Source organism: Littorina saxatilis, linkage group LG16, assembly GCF_037325665.1.
Source record: "Littorina saxatilis isolate snail1 linkage group LG16, US_GU_Lsax_2.0, whole genome shotgun sequence".
NCBI lineage: Eukaryota > Metazoa > Mollusca > Gastropoda > Littorinimorpha > Littorinidae > Littorina > Littorina saxatilis.
The window spans coordinates 40,576,688-40,596,106 of record NC_090260.1 but is presented as its reverse complement, the minus strand read 5'-3'; the positions used below and the strand labels follow the sequence as shown (position 1 = coordinate 40,596,106).

At 48.7% G+C, this 19,419-nt stretch overlaps 1 protein-coding gene across 1 annotated transcript; it reads right to left on the bottom strand.

Annotated features, from left to right (window-relative positions):
* Window positions 1-1,723: 1,723 nt before the first annotated feature.
* LOC138949999 (ribonucleoside-diphosphate reductase small subunit-like) lies at window positions 1,724-2,881 on the bottom strand. The gene has a single exon (XM_070321779.1). The coding sequence runs from the start codon at window positions 2,879-2,881 to the stop codon at window positions 1,724-1,726; it is 1,158 nt and encodes a 385-aa protein (XP_070177880.1).
* Between the last annotated feature and the right edge of the window lie 16,538 nt (window positions 2,882-19,419).

The following is a 19,419-nucleotide window of genomic DNA, read 5'->3' as shown; positions in this document are numbered from 1 at the left end:
CGATGATGGTGTAAGTCGTCTTATGGTCGCGTTTGAACGCTTTGTCCTTGATGACGATACCCATGGGGTGGATTTTAGGCTCTTTTTCTCGCTTGATTATTTGTTGTTGGTGCTCGACGATCCTTTCTAATCTAATACGTCTCTTGCGCTTGGACAAACAAGCCCGACACTGCTTCGGAGACCTACCGACATTCCCGAGGAGGCGTAAACTCCTCCTGATCACGATTTCTGACCCGCAGGTGTTACACAACACCATGTTAGAAGAGAAGGCTCTGTTGGGTGCCACTCACAAGTTCTATTCGCTGATGTTTGGGTTACAGTGGAGGTACGAGAACCGTTTGAAGAACGTAGCGGCTAAGAACCCGGAATCTGTCTCTTCAATAAATATCTCCACCGAAGACCCCCTATTGATGTTTAAGATGCCCATCGGGCACACCAAACGCAGCAAGATAAAACCCCACAAGACCAATCAGTTAGCGGTCAAGGCTTCCCTCAAGAGGCTCAAACGGTTGCTGGACGTGAAGCCGCCGGTTACCCACGGGAAGATCGTGAAGCTGATGGGCATAATGGATATACCCGAGGAGAAGTACGCGGCGATGCGCATGAACATCATGATGAGACGGTACTTCACGGCGAGTATGAAGGTGTTCACCGAGGAGACTTTCAAGAAGCATTTCTTCAACATGTCCCCGCCCTTTAGGCCTCCCAACACGGTCAACGTCACGTGGGAACGGGAACTCAAGGGTCTCATGAAGACCACTCTAGACTCAGACGGTTTGCTCGTGAAGCGACCCACGGAGCGGTTAACGGCCATCATCAACTATTGCGGGCCGGTCATCAACGGTGCCTACAAGGACCTGGACGTTCACGTGCCTGGCCAGAGCGTCGAGGAAGCGTTCGTCCAGCGGGTCAACCGGTACAACGGATATGCCGCGCTTGTCAACAACCTGTCGGCATATGCGCGCTTCAACGCGTCTTCATTGATCTTTACCTACTTCAAGAGAGCCAACGAGACCACCCCATTCAACACGATTTTTACTACCCTCGTGGACACAAAATCGAGCGCAGACGTCGAGCGGGCGTTGCTCAATTACCTACTCGGGGACAGAGTTGACATTGACACCGACGTGGCCACCAGGGACCCTTACAACATCGTGTCGTTCGGGGGCTTTCCCTACGACCAGGTCAGGCCTGCTCTACGGGCAGAGTACGTGCTTCTCAAGCTGCTCTTCTACCTGAGCGTGCGCTTTGGGTTCAACATAGAAGACACCTACAGACGCAAATACCTCGAGGGCCACCCTTTTACCATAGACAACGTTTTACAACTCTTCCCTGGTATCATGACCATCATGTTTTATCTTATCAACACCGTCAAGGACAAAGAGGGGATGACGTACGTGACAGACCTCAATGACAAGCTGCGGTCGCTCATGTCGACAAAAAGACACTTCGGGGACAGACAAGAGACCATAGAGACGCATAAACAGATATCGGGGGCGACAGAGAAACTGGCCTTGAGGTGTATAGACGTGCTAGTAACCGACCCTTCCTCTCACGCTACAATTACGGGGTATTGCAACCTGCTGTTCTTGCGCAGTGGTTTGAAAAAAACAGCGGTTTGACCCGGGACGCTTCTGGGGTCATACAAAAAACAAATAGGGTTTTATTTAAACATGTGGGGTTTTATTTTCAGACATCATCATTTTGGACTTGAGAGGCTGTTTCAGATATCATCATTGATGATATCAAAGGTAGACGCTTCCTCCCCCGAGGGACTGTCCTTCCTGTATTCAGAGACCCTTTTGGCAAAGAAGTCGGTACGCCCGTCCATACCGAGGTTCTGCATGAACCTGAAGGGGTTATCCACGTTATACATGGGCTCGTAATTGAGCTGCATCAGGGTCTGGTCTCCGAGGAACCTGGCGTATTGCATCAGCATCTCCGGGGTCATGCCAGGGAACTTGTTGCCGTCAAACGCCTCGATGACAAACTCGTGGTCAGCTTCGATTGCTTCCGCGATCATGCTTTGAACCGTCTCCTGCGACAGCTTGGTCTCCTCGGGGAAGTAGTTGTTGTACACTGTGATGCCCGCATCACCGTGCATGCCCTCGTCTCTGGCGATAAACTCGTTGCTGAAGAAGAACCCTTCGAGGGGCAGATTCTTCTCGGAAAGCATCCAATAGATGATGGCGAAGATGACCGGGAATAGCAGACACTCAACGATGAGGAACGCCACTATGACCTGAGCTAGCCCGTCGGCCTCGTTGAGCCACTTCTTGGCCCAGTCCACCTTTCGCTTGATGGCCTTCATGTCGAGGGCGGCTCTGAAGATGGCCTTTTTTTCCTCGGGGTCCTTGATATACGCGTCAACCATTTTGCTGTACACCTCGTTGTGAACGTTCTCTTGGGCCTCTTGCATCATGTACATAAACTTGGCCTCTAGGGTCGGCATGTTCTTCAAGAGGTTGGTGAAGATGTTCTCGTTGACTATAGAGTCGGCCACGCTGAAGAACCCCATGATATACTTCATGATACGCTTGTGGGGGTCGGACAGAGAGTCGTAATCGTCCTTCTCGAACGATACATCCCCCGGGGTCCAGAAGCACGCCCTTTGTTTTATGTACTCTGCCCAGATGTCTTTGAGCTTGATGGGGAGTAGCGTGTGGCGTTCCTCGTCTTCCTCCCAGAATTCCGGTTTGAGCTCCCGGAGCAACTTTAGCTCTTTGATCTTGTACATCTCCCGCTCAACGAAATCGTTGGTTGTGTGGTTGGGGTTGTCCTTGACGGCATCGAGGAGCATAGAAACCGGGTATTGTTTGAGTTGCTCGACCAGTTCCGCCCTGACGGGCCCGTTGGGCAGGCTCTTGACATATTCTGCCATAGTGGATCTGTTCAGAATTGTCTGCTCCTCGAATGAATATCCTTGAATGAATATTCCTCGAGTGATCCGAGTCTTTATATACAAGTTTTATACAACAGAGTTCAATCTACAACAGAGTTCGATCCTAATACAACAGACATCACTCTCAGCCCGTAGTCTGTTGTTGTATCGAATATACCCCAAATCACTACAGACCTAGCGCCAGTCCGATCATGGGTAGAAGCAGTAAGCTGTCGCCAGTGCGCGCTGTCATGTTCTGGAATGGCGACTATTCTAACCCGCTGGTAAGGTTGGGTATGCACGAGTACGTGTTCAAACCCCTCAAGCTAGCATTTCCGACAAACGAGAACAACTACAGACACGCCGTAGACGTATTAATGGACTACGTGATGATGACCACACTGTACTTCGAAGAACATCTAGTACGGTTACTAGACACGGCCAAGCAGACACAGAGCGCCATGCGGACACAGAGCGCCATGCGGACACTGAGCGCCAAACCCCCGGGGAAACCCTTCTGGAAGATGGCCGTCAAGTACTACACCCTCACGGTCGAGGCTATGGCCGCCACGAAATCAATGTCCATGTCTCAACACGTAGCCTCTGCGGCTAGTTTTGATGACATCATTCCCAACCCCGTGATGCCCATTGATCAACTAGCATATACAGAAAGCACCCTGAGGTTCTTACATGACCTGTCCTACAGGCTGTTTCACGAGAACCCCGTGTTTCTGACGAGGTTGCTCGTTAAGTACATGAAGGACGCTACGGAAGACGCTCGTAACATCCACGTGTGCAACCTGCTGTACTCTCTGGTCAAGTCTCACAAGGCGAGATTTTCAGTCAACCTTATTGTTGGGGCGCGACCTTTACCCCCGGGTATAATGTGCTTTGGCCGCAGGAACATGAACGTAAAGCGCGTTCTAGACCTCTTCACGGTCAAGATGTGCCCATTTTGCTGCAGGCCGGTCAACGTCGCGGTCAAAAAGAAGTCGTCCGCGGGAGGAGCTCACAGGTCGCAAATCTTTACTGACGACTACACCCAAGAACCCCTGTACTGCGTGGAGAAGAACCACAGAGGCATCATCTCGTACCCGCTGGTCTCTTACGACGGTGACGAGTTTTACATTAACGAGCTCGAGTGGACCATCAACGGCGGGTTTTCACGGGTGTTCACCGTTTCCCAGCAGGGTGGCAAAGCTCGCATGGTCATACTCAACAAGCAGACCCGGGCCATCTTGTACGTGCCAGTGGAGACAGATGCGGGACAGTGCGGGGACACGTGTTTGATTTGCAAATAAAACCCACAAGTAGTTTTGACTTTTTTTTATTGTGTTTATGATTACTTAACGGGTAAGGGGCACCTGCAATTGGTCCCGATCCAAGGGGGGGTACAGTGAGTGACCTGTTCCGTCCTCAGGTTAGCGATGCGCGTGTCTGCCAGGGGTGTATGAGCAATCCCGAGGTACAGGCTCATGACGAGGCACGTGGTTATGTCGTCTGTAGTCGCTTTGTTGAGCTTCCCCGTGTACTTCCTGTCCTTGTAATGGAAGTTCTTGATCTCTTGCACAAGATGCTCGAGGGTGCATATGTCTCTCGAGTAAGCCCCGTGCTCTGCCGTGGACGCCACCCTGAAGTGAGTCTTGTGTCTGTTGTTCAAGAAAGACACGATCGTACTGAATATATGCTTCTTCCTGACCCCGAGGTTGTAGCCGTACGACAGGTTGCGGCCGGCGTAGACGTCCACGTAGTTGAAGAACTCGCATTGACGGTTGGTAACCACTCCTCGGGCATGCAGGTTTACCCATGTGTTGTAATAAGACCTGACGGCGTCCGGGTTGCTGTTGCGCTCGAGGGCCACGAAGAAGTAGCATTTTTCCCCTTGGGACCTGTTCACGATGGTGGTCACGCATTTGACGTACATCTCTTCCATGATAGACCCGACTCTCCCTAGGTCCCCGTGGGTAACCAGCTTCCTGTCTACAAAGCATAGCGTGACGTGGTTCCCACGGCCAATCCTGACACACGTGATGGCTATCGCAGACTGCTCAGAGGGGTGGTATGCCGGGTCCATGTAGATCCAGTAACACGCTTTACCGTCAGAAGGCAAGTCTTGCAACCTGACGTGGGTCAGAGGGTCGCTCAGGTGGTCTACAAAGGGCTTGGAGAACACTGCTCGTGTAGCGTCGTCGTTGGCAGAGTCATAGCGGGCGTGCTCGACGTCCTCTGGCCGGATGACACCCAGCTCGTTCTCGTAGGACGCTTCCGTGCGTGTAATCACTCCCTCGAAGCTCTTGTTGGCCTCGTCGTAGGTAATGTACCTCGGAGCCAGCATCTTCCTGTAGCACCCTGTGTGAGACGCGCTGTACTGCACGTGCAGCCTGTCGAGACAAAAGTAGCACAGCCTGTACAGGTTGATCGAGCTGCATTTGGTGGCCATGTTGACCACGATGTTGAGTAGAGCGTCCTTCTTGTTGGAGATGGGGCTGGACAAGAACCCGATCTTGGTGTGCATGCGTTGGATCATGGCGTTGATGACCGTGTACGAGTCTTCGGAGACGCACAGAGCTTCGTCCAGAAACCCGATATCCGGATCATTGCCCCTGAGAGACGCCGGTCTGCACGCAGAGGCATACTTGAGCCTACTGCTCGACCCGTTTTTGAAGACCAGGATGAGACTGTCTTCGTGCTTGAGCATGTGGTACCCGTAGGTCGTGGCTGGGAAAGTTGCCAAGAGAGTGTTTTCTATATCGTCCTTGGTGGTACAGACCAGACTCCTCGTGTGAGCCATGGCCAGTATCTCGCAGTTCTTGAAGGTGATCAGCGCCACGGCTATAGCGAGCTTGATACACCGTGTCTTTCCTAACCCACGGGGAATGATGCACATGTACTGCTTGCCTGTGTACTTGTGCCTCATGCGGTCTACCGATGCCGCTGGGAAGCCTAGATACGTGTCATTGCACCCGAGCATCATGGCCTTCAGTAGCTCTTCGGACGTCTTGTACATGGCGTAGAAAAAGCAAACCTCATAGAAGACAGACTTCTGGAACATCTGGTGAGTCGTTATTTCGTTCTCCATGGCATCCTCGTGGATGCGATTGAGAAACGTGACAAACGGCTGCATGTCCTCGAGGGTCTTTTTAAGCTTAGCCATACCACCCTCGTGCTTTCCGCAGGTCTCTGTCAGAGGTCCGTACAGGTCATCCCGAAACCTGTCGTCCTCGTCATCTAGTACCAGATACGGGTTGTGGGTAAAAAACAGATTGTTGCTCTGTCTACCCTTCGGGGTATCAAAGATCAACCTTTTATATATGTACGCGTCTGCCTTCTTGGTCAGTAAATCTACCCACTCATCATCATCATCTCCCGCAGGACCCCATAGCCCACCGTGAGTCAAGTAGATGTCGAACGAACACTTATTCGGGGTAGTGATCAACATCGTGCAGTCTGTCGTACTGGGTTTTCTTGACCGTCAACAGATGCTCGCACGCTCCTTTAGGCAGGTCAGTGTCTACCCCGCGTTTGGACACGACGTCAGTGTTGTCAGACGTCGGTTTGGGACACACGTAGTCCGTCCATCCTATGTCAGAGTAAGCGTCCGTCAGTATACACAGGGGGCATACAAAGTCGTTTTGCAACATCTCGTCCATTTCCTTCTTTGGAAAATTAATAAAGCCAGAGAGCTTGCAAAAGTCTTCGTATACACCCCACAGACATTCTTCCGCATCATCCAACCCGAGCATAATGCGCTTCCAGGCCTCAATCATACCTCGGACATCTCCCATGCGCTCACCGCTTTCCCGCACGCACTGATGGTACAACGCTAGGTTGCAAGAATCCAGACCAAAACTGGCAATGTTTACCTTTGGGATAGTTTTATTAAACGAAACAGACAATTTGTCGGCGCAGCGGCGCTTAAAATCAACAAACTCATCATCTGTACCCTTTACATCGTTAAGGTAACACATCATGTGCATCAACTTGCGAGTCTGGGGTATACATCGGGCCATAATGTCATGAGTGCGATCGCACTTGAGAACTTCGGCGTCCATCATACACCCGTAGAGCCAAACCCGTGGCCTCCTCTGTCTGTAGATTGAGCCAGCTTGAGAATGGTCTCGTCGTCCGCCAAGTAATACTCCGTGCGGATGTTGTCGTGCATCAGTCTTGGAACCAGTTGGGCGATCCTGTCTCCCGCAAAATACTCCCAGGTCTCGGTCAGCGATCCATTGAAGATGGACACAAACAGTTCCCCGCGGTAATGATTGTCGACGACACCCCCCACGACCATGCGGCCCTTTGAGGACACACCCGATCTGTCTTTGACCTCCATGTAGAATCCGAGAGGCGAGATGATGTACACGCCCGTAGCAATCTTCTTTGTCTTCATGGGAGGGATAGACCCGTCCGTCAGGGCAGCCACATCATACCCGACATCGCCCGGCTGCTTCCTCTCCGGCTTTGACTTGTACTCTACCCGTGGGCTCAGGAAGAAGCGGAAAGTATTGTCGCTGGGCTCTATCAGGTCCAGTTCAACTGTCTCTGCATTGGTGAAGACCCCACCATCGAGCAGAGGTATGGCGGGTATCTTGGGGGTAAACCCGACAGCGCCGCTTCCCCAAGGGACCGTCTGTTTGGGCTCTCCCAATATCTCATCGGCAGTCTTTACCAGCCTGCGATTCTTCTGGCTGACCAGATTCCTGATGGCGCTCCCATGGTCAAGGTACAGCAGCTCTTCGTCGTCCGTCATACGGTAGCACTTGTCCTTCCACAGCTTGACGGCCAGGTTGCGGATCTTTTTGGTGCTTGAATTGACCGGTGAAGACTCACCAGACGACCTGCGGACAGACGGCCTCTCCTCGTTCCTTTGGTGTTGACGCCCCCCCGTAGGATTCTTTTGACGTCTGCTGGGTTCTGGTGGTGGGTAGCCATACACCATAGGCTCGTACATCCCGTTAGTAGGCAAGATGATGTCCAAGTAGTGAGCGTCCGTGTACTTGCGGTTCTTGGGGGTACAGTCTATGCCCAGCCCATCGTGGCGTCTCTTGATGTCTTTTAAGGTCATCCCGAAGTTGTATCGAACGTAGCCATCGAGCTCGTTATTCTTGTTGATGACGACGATAGCTCTGCAGATATCATCGCCAGCAAACACCTGGTTCCATCGTTCGTAGAGGTTTTGTAGGTCTCTGCCATCGCAGTGAGCGGGCTTCCAGAGGCAGAAACAGCGACCGTTCATTGTAGCTAGAGATAGAGCGGACCGTCGTGCTTAGAATCAAAGTGCAAAGTGAAAAAGATAACCCCAGCGCTCGCCCTTATATAGGTAACCCAGTCAACAGACCCCGCGCTGGTACAACAGACAACAAACCTCGCTCTATACAACAAACCTCGCTCTACACAACAAACCTCGCTCTGTACAACAAACCTCGCTCTATACAACAAACCTCGCTCTATACAACAAACCTCGCTCTAACAAACGCATACAATTACCCTAGGTTGTCCGTTTCTACCTGCCAAATATGTTGTCTCTCAAGGACGTATCGGTTACGCGGGGTTTGACCGACTTTAAATGGGAACAAATGGCCCGACAGGTCATATTCAAGACCTTTTACCCTTACCCAAACAGAGACTTCATGGTCACCCCGATAAACATGTTGGAGAACGGAACAATGGACGAACGACACCCCATGGAAGCGTTGTTCGACTGCCCCTTGTATCCCACGGCATTCATGAGAAACCTTTACAGGTTGTACACGACGATAGCCTATGTGACCAAGGGGGTACAACTCGGTCTACCCATGGACCACGTCAGCAAGCTGAGGGCCGTAGAGATCGGTCACCCGTACATTCTTTCGAGCTACTTCATCGATGATCCGGGTGTTGCTGCTGCCCTGAGTGACATTTACTCGGTAATGTTTGACGACATCATCGTGCATCCGCCATCCACAGCCGTCCCGTTGGCTATGGATATCATCTGAGACACGCACGGGTACCTGACTTCAAACTCTCTCTTGCTCTTGAAGACGTGTTTGGTAAAGAAATTGAATAAAATTGAGCCCACGGGCAACATACAACCGTTGTTTTCAATGTCTTTCGATAATTTTAACCTAAAGTACACGTGCGAGCGCCTGAGCGTGGTGTATAGCTTCATCAGGGTAGCTATGGACGGGGCGGCTCTTGTGTAGTCGGTGGTATACCTCACCAGGTCCTTTTTCTCAAACTCGTCCATATAGTATTTGATTACCAAGACTTCGTCTATAATAGCACCAGCTGTAGCCATCATGGAATTTCCGTACACAGAGTTTGTGATCGTAGACTCGCTTACAATCGCCATTCGATCTCTCGGATTGACTAATACCACTCCCGTACCCACCCCGCCCAACCCTCTAGTCCAGTTTGACGCCCTGTGCGATGCTGTGGCCGTGAGTTTCAATTGCGTCCTGTACCTGGAAGACCAGGTGCGTGGAAGTAAACAGGTGTACAATGCCAGTGGGTCGGCTCTGAATCCCAATGTGTTTATAGTGAGAACCCCACGGGCGTTTGTTATAGTGACTTCGGGAGACACCCGTGGGTATACCCGGTTTGAACTCGGGAGGCCGAGTGAACAACTAGAGGAGCTCGGGGGGGAAGATCTACGGGACACAGAGAAAATTACTGAAGACTTCACAGAAGAGGCCCTCGGGTGGTATTATGACGTCTTCAAGACAGATCCCAAGAGTCCGTACAGGACCATACCCAGGAATGTTTTCCCGGCCAACGTCAGGGAAAACTCTGCTACTATGCCCAAGGGCGAGTTTGACCTCGTGATCCAGTGTCCTACCGCCGCAGCAGTAACGCATGTTCTTGGGTACTCCAACCAAGGCATGGTCAGCCTTCCGAGGTCAACTCTGTACACCGGGAAAATAGCCACTCCGGTCTTGAGGGTACCTAACGGGGCTGGTATTTGCTTGCTCGCTGGTGTACAAGAAGTCTTTGTGCTAGACTCGATGTTCGCACCAACCTTGGCGTTCCAGTTTGTCCCGCAGTTTGTCAGGTTTGTGGACGGCCTAGACAGAGGTAACAAGTTGTCCGTCATCGACAACCCCGTCATTACCTCCCTAGACACGCTCGTCGAGGCCGACATTGCGAGCAAGTACAGCAACCTCAAGGTTGGGTCAAATATCGTGCAGGGAGAGTGTTCGTACGAGTATGACGCGGCTGACCGCGGGGGTATACCTCAGTCTAGCACTTTGGGTCACATGATGTCCCGGTGGAGTGTCCCCAAGCCAATTTTATGCGTCAAGGAATCGGTGTTGTGCATGAGCTTGGACACCCTAGAGCGACTCATAACGGTGATAGACGGTTATATTCCCGCGGAGAGATCCGTCATCTACACGACCATCGAGAGGTTTGTCAACTTTTTGTATCGTGTGGGTTACTCCGGGGAGATACCCAGATACGAAAACTTGACAGACTCCTTCGTGGCCTACCAGAACATCAAGGCAATCAACAGTCAACTGGTCACAACCGACGGGACATTGACTATAGACATGACACCATTCGCATCCCTTTCAAAGCTCGAACAGCAACAACATTTATTCATAAAAGACTGGAGAGAAACAAATTCGAATGTTGTGTACAACGTTTAATTACTTCAAGGTTACAGAGTCAACAGTTAACACAGATAGAGTCCCCTGAGAAGTCACTGGTAGTTGATGGGGGGGAGGGGGGCAGATGGAACCGTTCTGGCTGAGCTCTTCCCACCGCCCATGTCCATGGACTGTCCCTGATCCTCGGCAGTAGTATTGGTGAAAGACGGGTACAGGCCGCCGACTCTGGCAAACGGTGCTATCTCTCCGAAGAGCGGGTCCCTAGACATACAGGGTCGTTCCGTAACCTCCCATGGGCCAGTATAGGGCGGTAGTTGAGTCACCGGCAGAGGCCTGTATGGCTTCTCTCCCCGTGGGTGCGCGACAGCTACTCCATTGGTGTTGATTCGTTTCACCAGGGCGTTGGTGTGTTTGTTGACCTTGTGCTCAGAGTACCCCTTGGTGTCCAGGTTGCAGTGGTCGATGGTCAGCACGACGGGTTCGTCTGTCCCGGCCGTAGCGGCAGTATTGGCACTAATAATGTCCGCCACCTTGCCCTGCACGTACGCTATGATCGCATCTCGGCGTAACCCGCCCACCGCCTGTGGGTAGGCGATGGTGATAATATTGAGCGCGGGAGAGGCTTGCTGCTTTTTCTTGCCGGACATGGTTGTGGAATGAGACCCGCGCTGGCTGTAGTCTAATATATATAGCTCTAGAACAACAGACTTCGTTCCTGACAACAGACCTCGCTCCTGACAACAGACCTCGGGTCAATACAACAGAGTTCGCTCCGCTGAGAGTATAAATATAACTACCCGCAGTTGTTATCTCTCATTCGAAGATGAACGCGTACGCTAGCAGCATGAACGCTAGTAGCATGGTCTCCCCGTGCCAGGCCCGCCCCATGGTCTTCCCACACATAAACCTTGGGCAATGGTTGGCGCTCGGTGACTCGATCTTCAACAACCTCAATGCATTCCTACGGTTTGTCCCGGGTTCGACAGACTATCCCCACGGGCAGCGGTTGACGGTACCTGAGATGTACGATATAGCCCTGAGGAGAGACATGTTGCTTCCCTCTGTGACTAGAATTCCACGGCCACAGTACAACGAGTCCCTGCAGGGTTTTTTGAGGAGGATCCTGTCGAACACGCTGACTGCCACGGAGGGTGTAGTCACCGCCTTTATGTATGCCGCAACCATATTCCACGAGAAGACCTGCCCGCCCTCCAGAAGCCACCATTTTTTCCTGGAGCACTTTTGCAAGACACTGGCCGAGGTCATCTTGCTGGTCAACCCGAAGATTGCTGACTACCTAATGGTTGATGAGGAGGTTAGACATTGTCGGGCTAAAATATTCCCCACGGGCGGCCACAACGCATTCTAGACATTCTCCAGGGGACCGCGGGGTGTTATACACGATCTCGAAGGAGCACTCAAAGGTCGTCGAGTCTACAGTGACCTGCGGGATCCACGTCTTGTTGTAATGCTTGGCGTGAGAGGCTTTCGGGTTAGCCCGGTATGTCACATACCCTCCACTCGTTGTTGTTGTTGTTCCATTAAAGTCTTGAAAAACGATCGTGTGTTGAGTGTTTTCTACCTTTAGAGGGTAGAACGAGCCTCGTAGGAGTATGGGGGGTGCGCAGAAGTAGGTTTCATTACACGACTGAGAAATGATGCCGGCTTTGAGCAGTTTCAATAGGGCAGGTTGTTGTTGTTGGTGCACGATTGTAGTGTCTTTGGGGTCCCACAGGTACAGTTTATCCACCTTTTTCCATTCTATGAGCAGCTTGTAGACGTTACTGACATATTTACATTTCTGAAGGATCACATTGTCAACCTTGAGGTCTATTACAGGGCTGCGTATGTACATGCGGTTAAGGTCGTGATTGTAGAATATGACGTAGTATACCTTAGTGTCCACCCCCTCTATAGAGTAGAAGAATGACCAGTATCTGTTCCCGACAGACACCAAAGAGGTCCCGAGAACCCACAGTTTAGACGTGACGAGGTTAATGACGGTCTCCATGGTTCAAACACACACACACAAACAAAACTCGGTAGTTTTAAATCACTCAAATATTGCACACGAGGTCCCGTCTCTATAGCAATAGCGACTTGACCGAATCTCGATAAGCCGTCCACGTTGAGGATAGGTCGCGTAGTGTCACCCGCCAGGTCGTCTCCCGTGGTGGTGACCGGTGTGTACGATACCAGACCCACTCCAGATGTTGCTCGCACACCTCAGACGCCTCTTCCTTCCTTGTCAAGTGCACGCCGGTCAATTGCGAATGTTGTATCCTGCCTGCACATGTCTGACACAGAGGGACGAGTACAGTCGCCCCCCCACCCCCCTCCCCCACGTGTCACTAGCGACGAGGAACTTGCGGTCGTTCTATCCCTAGTGGACTACATGAACGATATGCAGTCGCGGGGGAAAATCAAGTACAAGGAGTGCGCATTCAAAAGCACGGATGTGCTACTGACCACTAATTATCTTTTGAAAATACCACCGACCCATTTTTATTTTAACTCACGGGTGGCGGGCAAAACGATGTATTCCACTAACGCGCATGTCCCGGGTAGCGTTACTACCGTCTCTAGAGACATCCAGATTTGCCTTCGTCAAAAGTTCGTGAGTTCCGATGTTCGCGAGTTTGTTGAAGTGGTGACGTCACATCCCGTCACGGGCACCACTTTCTAATTTCGGTCCAGATCTACGCGAAGTTGTTGTAACGCGTTTTGTCAAAATGTAAAACATTTTACAAAACGAGTGGCGCGCCCACAAGACCCCTTATCTTCTTTGAAATTGGAAGTCAAGAAAACTTAGAATCTTCACCATCAAATAATTTCCAAATTGTGTGTCTGTCTGTTTGTATGCTACTCATGCAAATCCACAGTTCAATTAAAAGTCATTTATTTCCTTTTACCCCGATTATTTAAAATATCCTGAATGAAGACCAATATTTGTTTTTGTGTGTTGGTTTGCTTGATAGTTTGATTTGTTGCAATTAAAGGGACAATCAAACAAAAGTCTTTAGGATCATTACATTGTCAGTGGGCATGAATCGTCGCCACCCCCCCCAAAAAAAAAAAAATCTGCAAGATGCATTGTTTTGCTTATCTTATAGTCTGCTTTTTCACATTTAAAGGGGTTTCCAGCGGGAGTCAGTGAGAACATAATTTTAAGTCATATAAATGTAAACAAAGATTTTCTGAACGAATATTTTTTTTAGTGTGCGTGTTTGTGTTGCCTTGTGTGATAGCCTGATTTTGCTTAGTTAAATGGACATCAAAGCGGAAACAAATTTGATAATTTCAACGTCATATAAAATGTAAACAAAGATCTTCTGATCAAAAACAACATCTGCTTCTTTGTATATATATGTGGGATAGTTTCATTTTGGTGTTAGTTAAAAGGACATCCAAGCGGAAGTCAATGGGGCCATTTTAAGGTTATATAAATTGTAAACAACGATCTTCTGAACGAAGAATTTTTTTTTTGCTTCTGTAATAGTCTGAATTCTCGCAGTTAAAAGGACATTCAGATAAAAGTCATTTTGTTCAATTTAACTCAAAATGTAAATATCCTGAATGACGACCATTTTGTTTTTGTGTTCTGGTTTGCTTGATAGTCTTATTTTTTGCAGTTAAAGCGACAATCAAGTGGAAGTCAGTTGCCATTAATCGTCGCCGAAATAAATGAAATTTTCTGCACGATGCATTATTTTGCTTGTGTTATAGTCTGCTGTTTTGCGTTTAAAGGGGTTTTCCAGCGGGAGTCAGTGATATGATAATTTTAACGTCATATAAATGTAAACAAAGATTTTCTGAACGAATATTTTTTTAGTGTGCGTGTATGTGTGATAGCCTGATTTTGCTTTGTTAAATGGACGTCTAAGCGGAAATTTTTTGGGGTAATTTCAACGCTGTGACGAGCGCAGTTTTTGCTCGGCACTGGGGAGACAAGCGACGCCACTCCATATGCTACACATGCAAATCCACAGCTTTTTCTTCTGTTATGTGACCACAATCAACACGCTGATTTACCTTTCCAAATTGCGTGTCTGTCTGTCTGTCTGTCTGTCTGCGCGTCTGTCTACCCGTATGCTACCCATGCGAATCCACAGTTTACCTCTGATTCAAATCAACACTATAGCTTCTTTGCGGATTATAATCAACACGCATAATTACAAACAGCAACCAGAAGAATCCTGTGGCTAGTGTTTCTATGAGTTTAGAACCGGGAATTCATAATCGCTTGACCAAAAGTGTCACCCCTCCCTCTCAGTTATAGGATGGATACCACCAAGATTTCTAATCGTTGAGCCAACCTTTATTATAAAGAGTATTGCAAAAATGACAATCTTTTGACAATAATATGGAATCGCATATAAATCAAGATATAATATGAAAGCCAACTTCGAAAACTAGCTTTGATGGGGTCTCTGAAATAAACATTTCGACTTGACATGGATTTGACTTGACTTGATTGACTTATCGATTAATTGACCAATCGGTTGCTTGAAAAAAAAATAGTGTGTGGCTGGTAATGCGCTTAAGGCATGATAAGATTTGTTTTTTTAATTGAAGCATACACTCAGGAATGAAAAAAAACCTGCTACATAGGAATACAGAGGGATTTTGGTTTTTGTGTAATTCGCGAGTGTGGCCGAAATAATTGTCTGAATGATTTGTGATGAGGAAGAATGGAGGTGATGTGTACATGTGAAGAAAACATGGCCAATACTACCAACTGATAAAAACATGACTATTACTACTGTACTAACTAATGAAATACTGCTGTTTTTCATCGGATTAGTAGTAACAGGCCTTATCCAATGAAAGCGATTGTAGGAACAATGTTTTATCAGTTAGTAGTAATAGTCATGTTTTCATCGTTCAGTCGCTAGGCGTCTATCTTATGTAGTGAAATGTTCCCTTGTGAAAATGTGTGCCCTGCTGTCTGAAAGGTGTAAAAAGATTCACCCAATCAGAAGCATTCAAATTGGTGGTCCAGAAACAAGGTGGTGCAACAATACGACAAAGTGGTAGAACAAAAGAGTGAGAGAGAGAGAGAGAGAGAGAGAGAGAGAGAGAGAGAGAGAGAGAGAGAGAGAGAGAGAGAGAGAGAGAGAGAGAGAGAGAGAGAGAGAGAGAGAGAGCGTTTGTGGAATAACTAACTCATTGCTAATAACCAAGAGCACCCCCTACACACACACATTTTAGCAGCAATTACCCAGGTAGACACATATACAGTATTATAAGTGTCACATTTTTTGTGGTTTTCTTTTAATGTGTATGTACATGCAAGTAAAACGAACCGAGAGACAATGAAAAATGTTAAACAATATAATGTATTCCTTTACACACAAAAAGGGCCACACATGTAGGAACAAAAATATAAAGAAGTGGGATTCTGTTATGTTCACATTTGTTTAACATCTAGCTAGCAACACATACTGCTTCCGGACGCCCCCAAGATGCTACTAAAAAAATAATCGTCATTTGGAGGAATTTCACAAACCCGTAGACGAACCACGTCTACATTGGGAAACGCTAGACAGTTTGTCTCTTGATGAAAACACAATCACACCCATTTGGGTCATCGCAAGTAAATAAAAGTCTTATTTTTCTGGAACTCGAACCTGGCATGTTACTGTTTAGAAAAAGAGTAAACTGAACTTTTATCTATATACATTATTCAAACTCTCATAGACCAACACATTCAAATCCTTAATCCCGTTTCAAATCATAAGTGCACCATTTATAAACAACAGTGTCTGTTAATGCACAATTCCTACAATACAGACAACATGTCCTCGTGTCTGTCGTAAGCAACCTCTGCCTTGTTAAATTTTCATAAGAACAAAATTGCAATCCCACCCATTTGTGTTATGGCAAGTGAACAAAACTTATTTAACCCGTGAACCAAATGCCTCGCAATTCGAAATTGCGAAATTGGTCTTCGTGAAGCCAGAGCCATGCATTCCACCATTGCCTGTTGTTCACAACTCGACGAATTTCAAGGCCTAGGCCACTGCCCTGGCCAGCCGCCAGGTACAGTCGCCTGACGCTAACCGGCCGGGGTACATTTTGAATCACTCCATGGCCGATATGAAAACTTGGTCTTGGGATTTCCTGTACCACCGAACGAAAGAATACGCTAACTTTTGCAAAAGCAAAGCGACAACTCGGATCAAGGAAGATGCACCACCTGACAATGTATCGTTGCAGTTCTTGTGGAAGGTATAGTCCATCTGGTGAATCATGTGCTGAAACAGTCACATTTGGAGAATCATGTGGCGTCACAGACACCACCGGCGACTCATGTGGCGTCACAGACACCACCGGCGACTCTTGTGGCGTCACAGACACCACCGGCGACTCTTGTGGCGTCACAGACACCACCGGCGACTCATGTGGCGTCACCTTGAAAAGACATCGACAATTGACAGAATGTATCTGAATGACTTTTCTCCGTCACAGACTGAATTGGTTTTCATGTCTATAAGATCTATTTGCCAACGCTCATTTACGTTTCTGGCGGTCACTGGAACCAAACGCGAGCGATTTGTAAACGTTGGGTAAGACACGTGATGGCGTTTCGATTTCGCAAAACATGATTTGATGTGGCTTTCTGATATATTGGCATAACGAGTTGTTAAGATATGTGCCAAAGGACGTTATGTCGCCCGTCGACTCAAGTTCTGAGTTTTGTGTGGGTATTCGTGTTCATGCACTAGGCCTCCAAAATGAACAGTTTACAGATGCATAGAAGCGTCGTAAAGATATTACACTTTAACACTGCGCACATAAAACATATTTTTAACATTATGAACATATTTTTAACATCACGAACATATTTTTAACATCACGAAGATTGCTGATTGAGGTTCGTCAAACACGCCTTTTTCACCATGCAGATCCCGGTCTTCGGCAAGCAGTGGTGAGCGCCAAAAACCAAGCGCATGCGCATTGAGGCACAAAGTTAAAAATAGAGAGTAAATCCCTACCACCGACGAATGTTCGTCTGACGAAGGTTGAATCTGGATGTTCCTATTACCAGTCTACACCCTCGGGCGTTGTCCACGAAAATCTTGTGCTTAGCCTGCTGGGATTAAACCTCATATAAGATCCAAGTCTGTTGTATTAGAGCGTGCTTTCTTGTACTGGAGCGACCTTTGTTGTATATATACTGTATATAAGGTAGATACTACAAGGCCAGTATTTATTCTTTTTTCCAGGATGGCAACCCGTAAACTCTTTCAAAACATTTTGGAGCACTTGGACAACCATGGCGAGCGGAACTTTACCGTTCTGCCCGACACGGTACTCCTGGATGAATTTGAGAGATATTCTCACGCCGTTCATCGAGCTCACGGGAAAGCTATTGACCACGACACCCCGTCTGCCGCGGGGACAATTCTCAAAAAGACTGCTTATGTCAGGGTGACCTCTATGGAGTACGCACGGGTGGGCTGCGACTTGCTGGACAAGGACAAACGCGTCCTCGAAACTATAAGCAGACGAGAGCTGGTGCACGCCTTGAGGTTCGGCCTTGACATGGACAAGATTAAGTTCTTGAGGCGGTGGTCTCTCGAGTACGACGGTGTACCCTCGACGCTGTGCGAGGTGCTCTTCCTGTCCTCCGAGTACGAGAACTCTCCCTTAAACCGGTTTTCATTCGTGGACAAAGAAGACCTGGTGGTTGCTGTAGACCCAAACCCGGTGTTTGTCGGTTCCCACGGGCTGGAACCGATGGTGCGGATACTGTCTTCGATGGACTACAAGAATCTGTTGGAAGTTGACCGGCGCCGGGACAGGTATTTTCCTCGACGCTTCAGAAACTACGACCTGATTACCCTCATGGGCTATCCCAAGGAAGTCTCCTTGACCGAGCTGCGCTATAGGCTCAAATTTGGACAGCGGATCATGCCGGTGTTCTCTTACGAGTGGTACACGGCCAACACCAGCAGAGAGAGCAAGAGGCAGGGCGGCTACAACAACCTGAGAGCCATGTTCACAGACCCGGACAGATATGACCCCAAGCGCAGCGACAACTGGGACAGCGAGTGCGAAGACCTCTACGAGCGCATCATGACCAGGTTGAAGGTGTGCAAGTGCCACGAAATGACACCCCCCGAGGGCAAATCTAACTATTTCATGCACAGGGACGTGTTCAACGACCTGCGGGCTGAGCTGTGCGGTCACCAGCGAGAGGTGTGCCTAGACACTACCTGCGGGAGATACCGGGACTGCCCTATGGGGGTTGCGTCATTAACCTCAGACAACTAGAGCAAGGTATGTTGTATCAGAGCCGAGTCTGTCGCGGAGCGAGGTCTGTTGTATCGGAGCGGAGTGTGTCGCGGAGCGAGGTGTGTTGTATCAGATCTGTTGTATTAGACCGAGGTCTGTTGCAGCGAACCTCTTTTCCCACTTGGCATCTAATTGTTGCATCAAGTCTTGGATAATTTGTTGATTCGCTTGTTCCGAGCTTGGCTTCCGATTAGGTCTATCTCCTGACTCAGCAGGCCCGGCTTTCTCATTATCATTCATTTCCGACACACAACACAGGTGGAACCGGTCACAAGCCCTCAACGATTTAAATCACTGTCATTTATGAAAAAGGGGCAACTCACCTTACAAACGAATTCCAAACACAAAACGTTATTACACAAACACTTTGCAGTCGAAAAAGAATTAGTCCTGCACAAAACCAGTTTGATGAACCACGATTTAATCCATGGTGTGGAACAGCTCGTCCATTACCTTCAAGCTCTTACCTCCAATTGACTTCTTGCTCATGCGCGCACAATACTCACGTGACTACGTAGTGACGTAGTCAATAGATGAATAATAACCTCAGACAACTAGGGCAAGGTATGTTGTATCAGAGCCGAGTCTGTCGCGGAGCGAGGTCTGTTGTATCGGAGCGGAGTGTGTCGCGGAGTGAGGTGTGTTGTATCA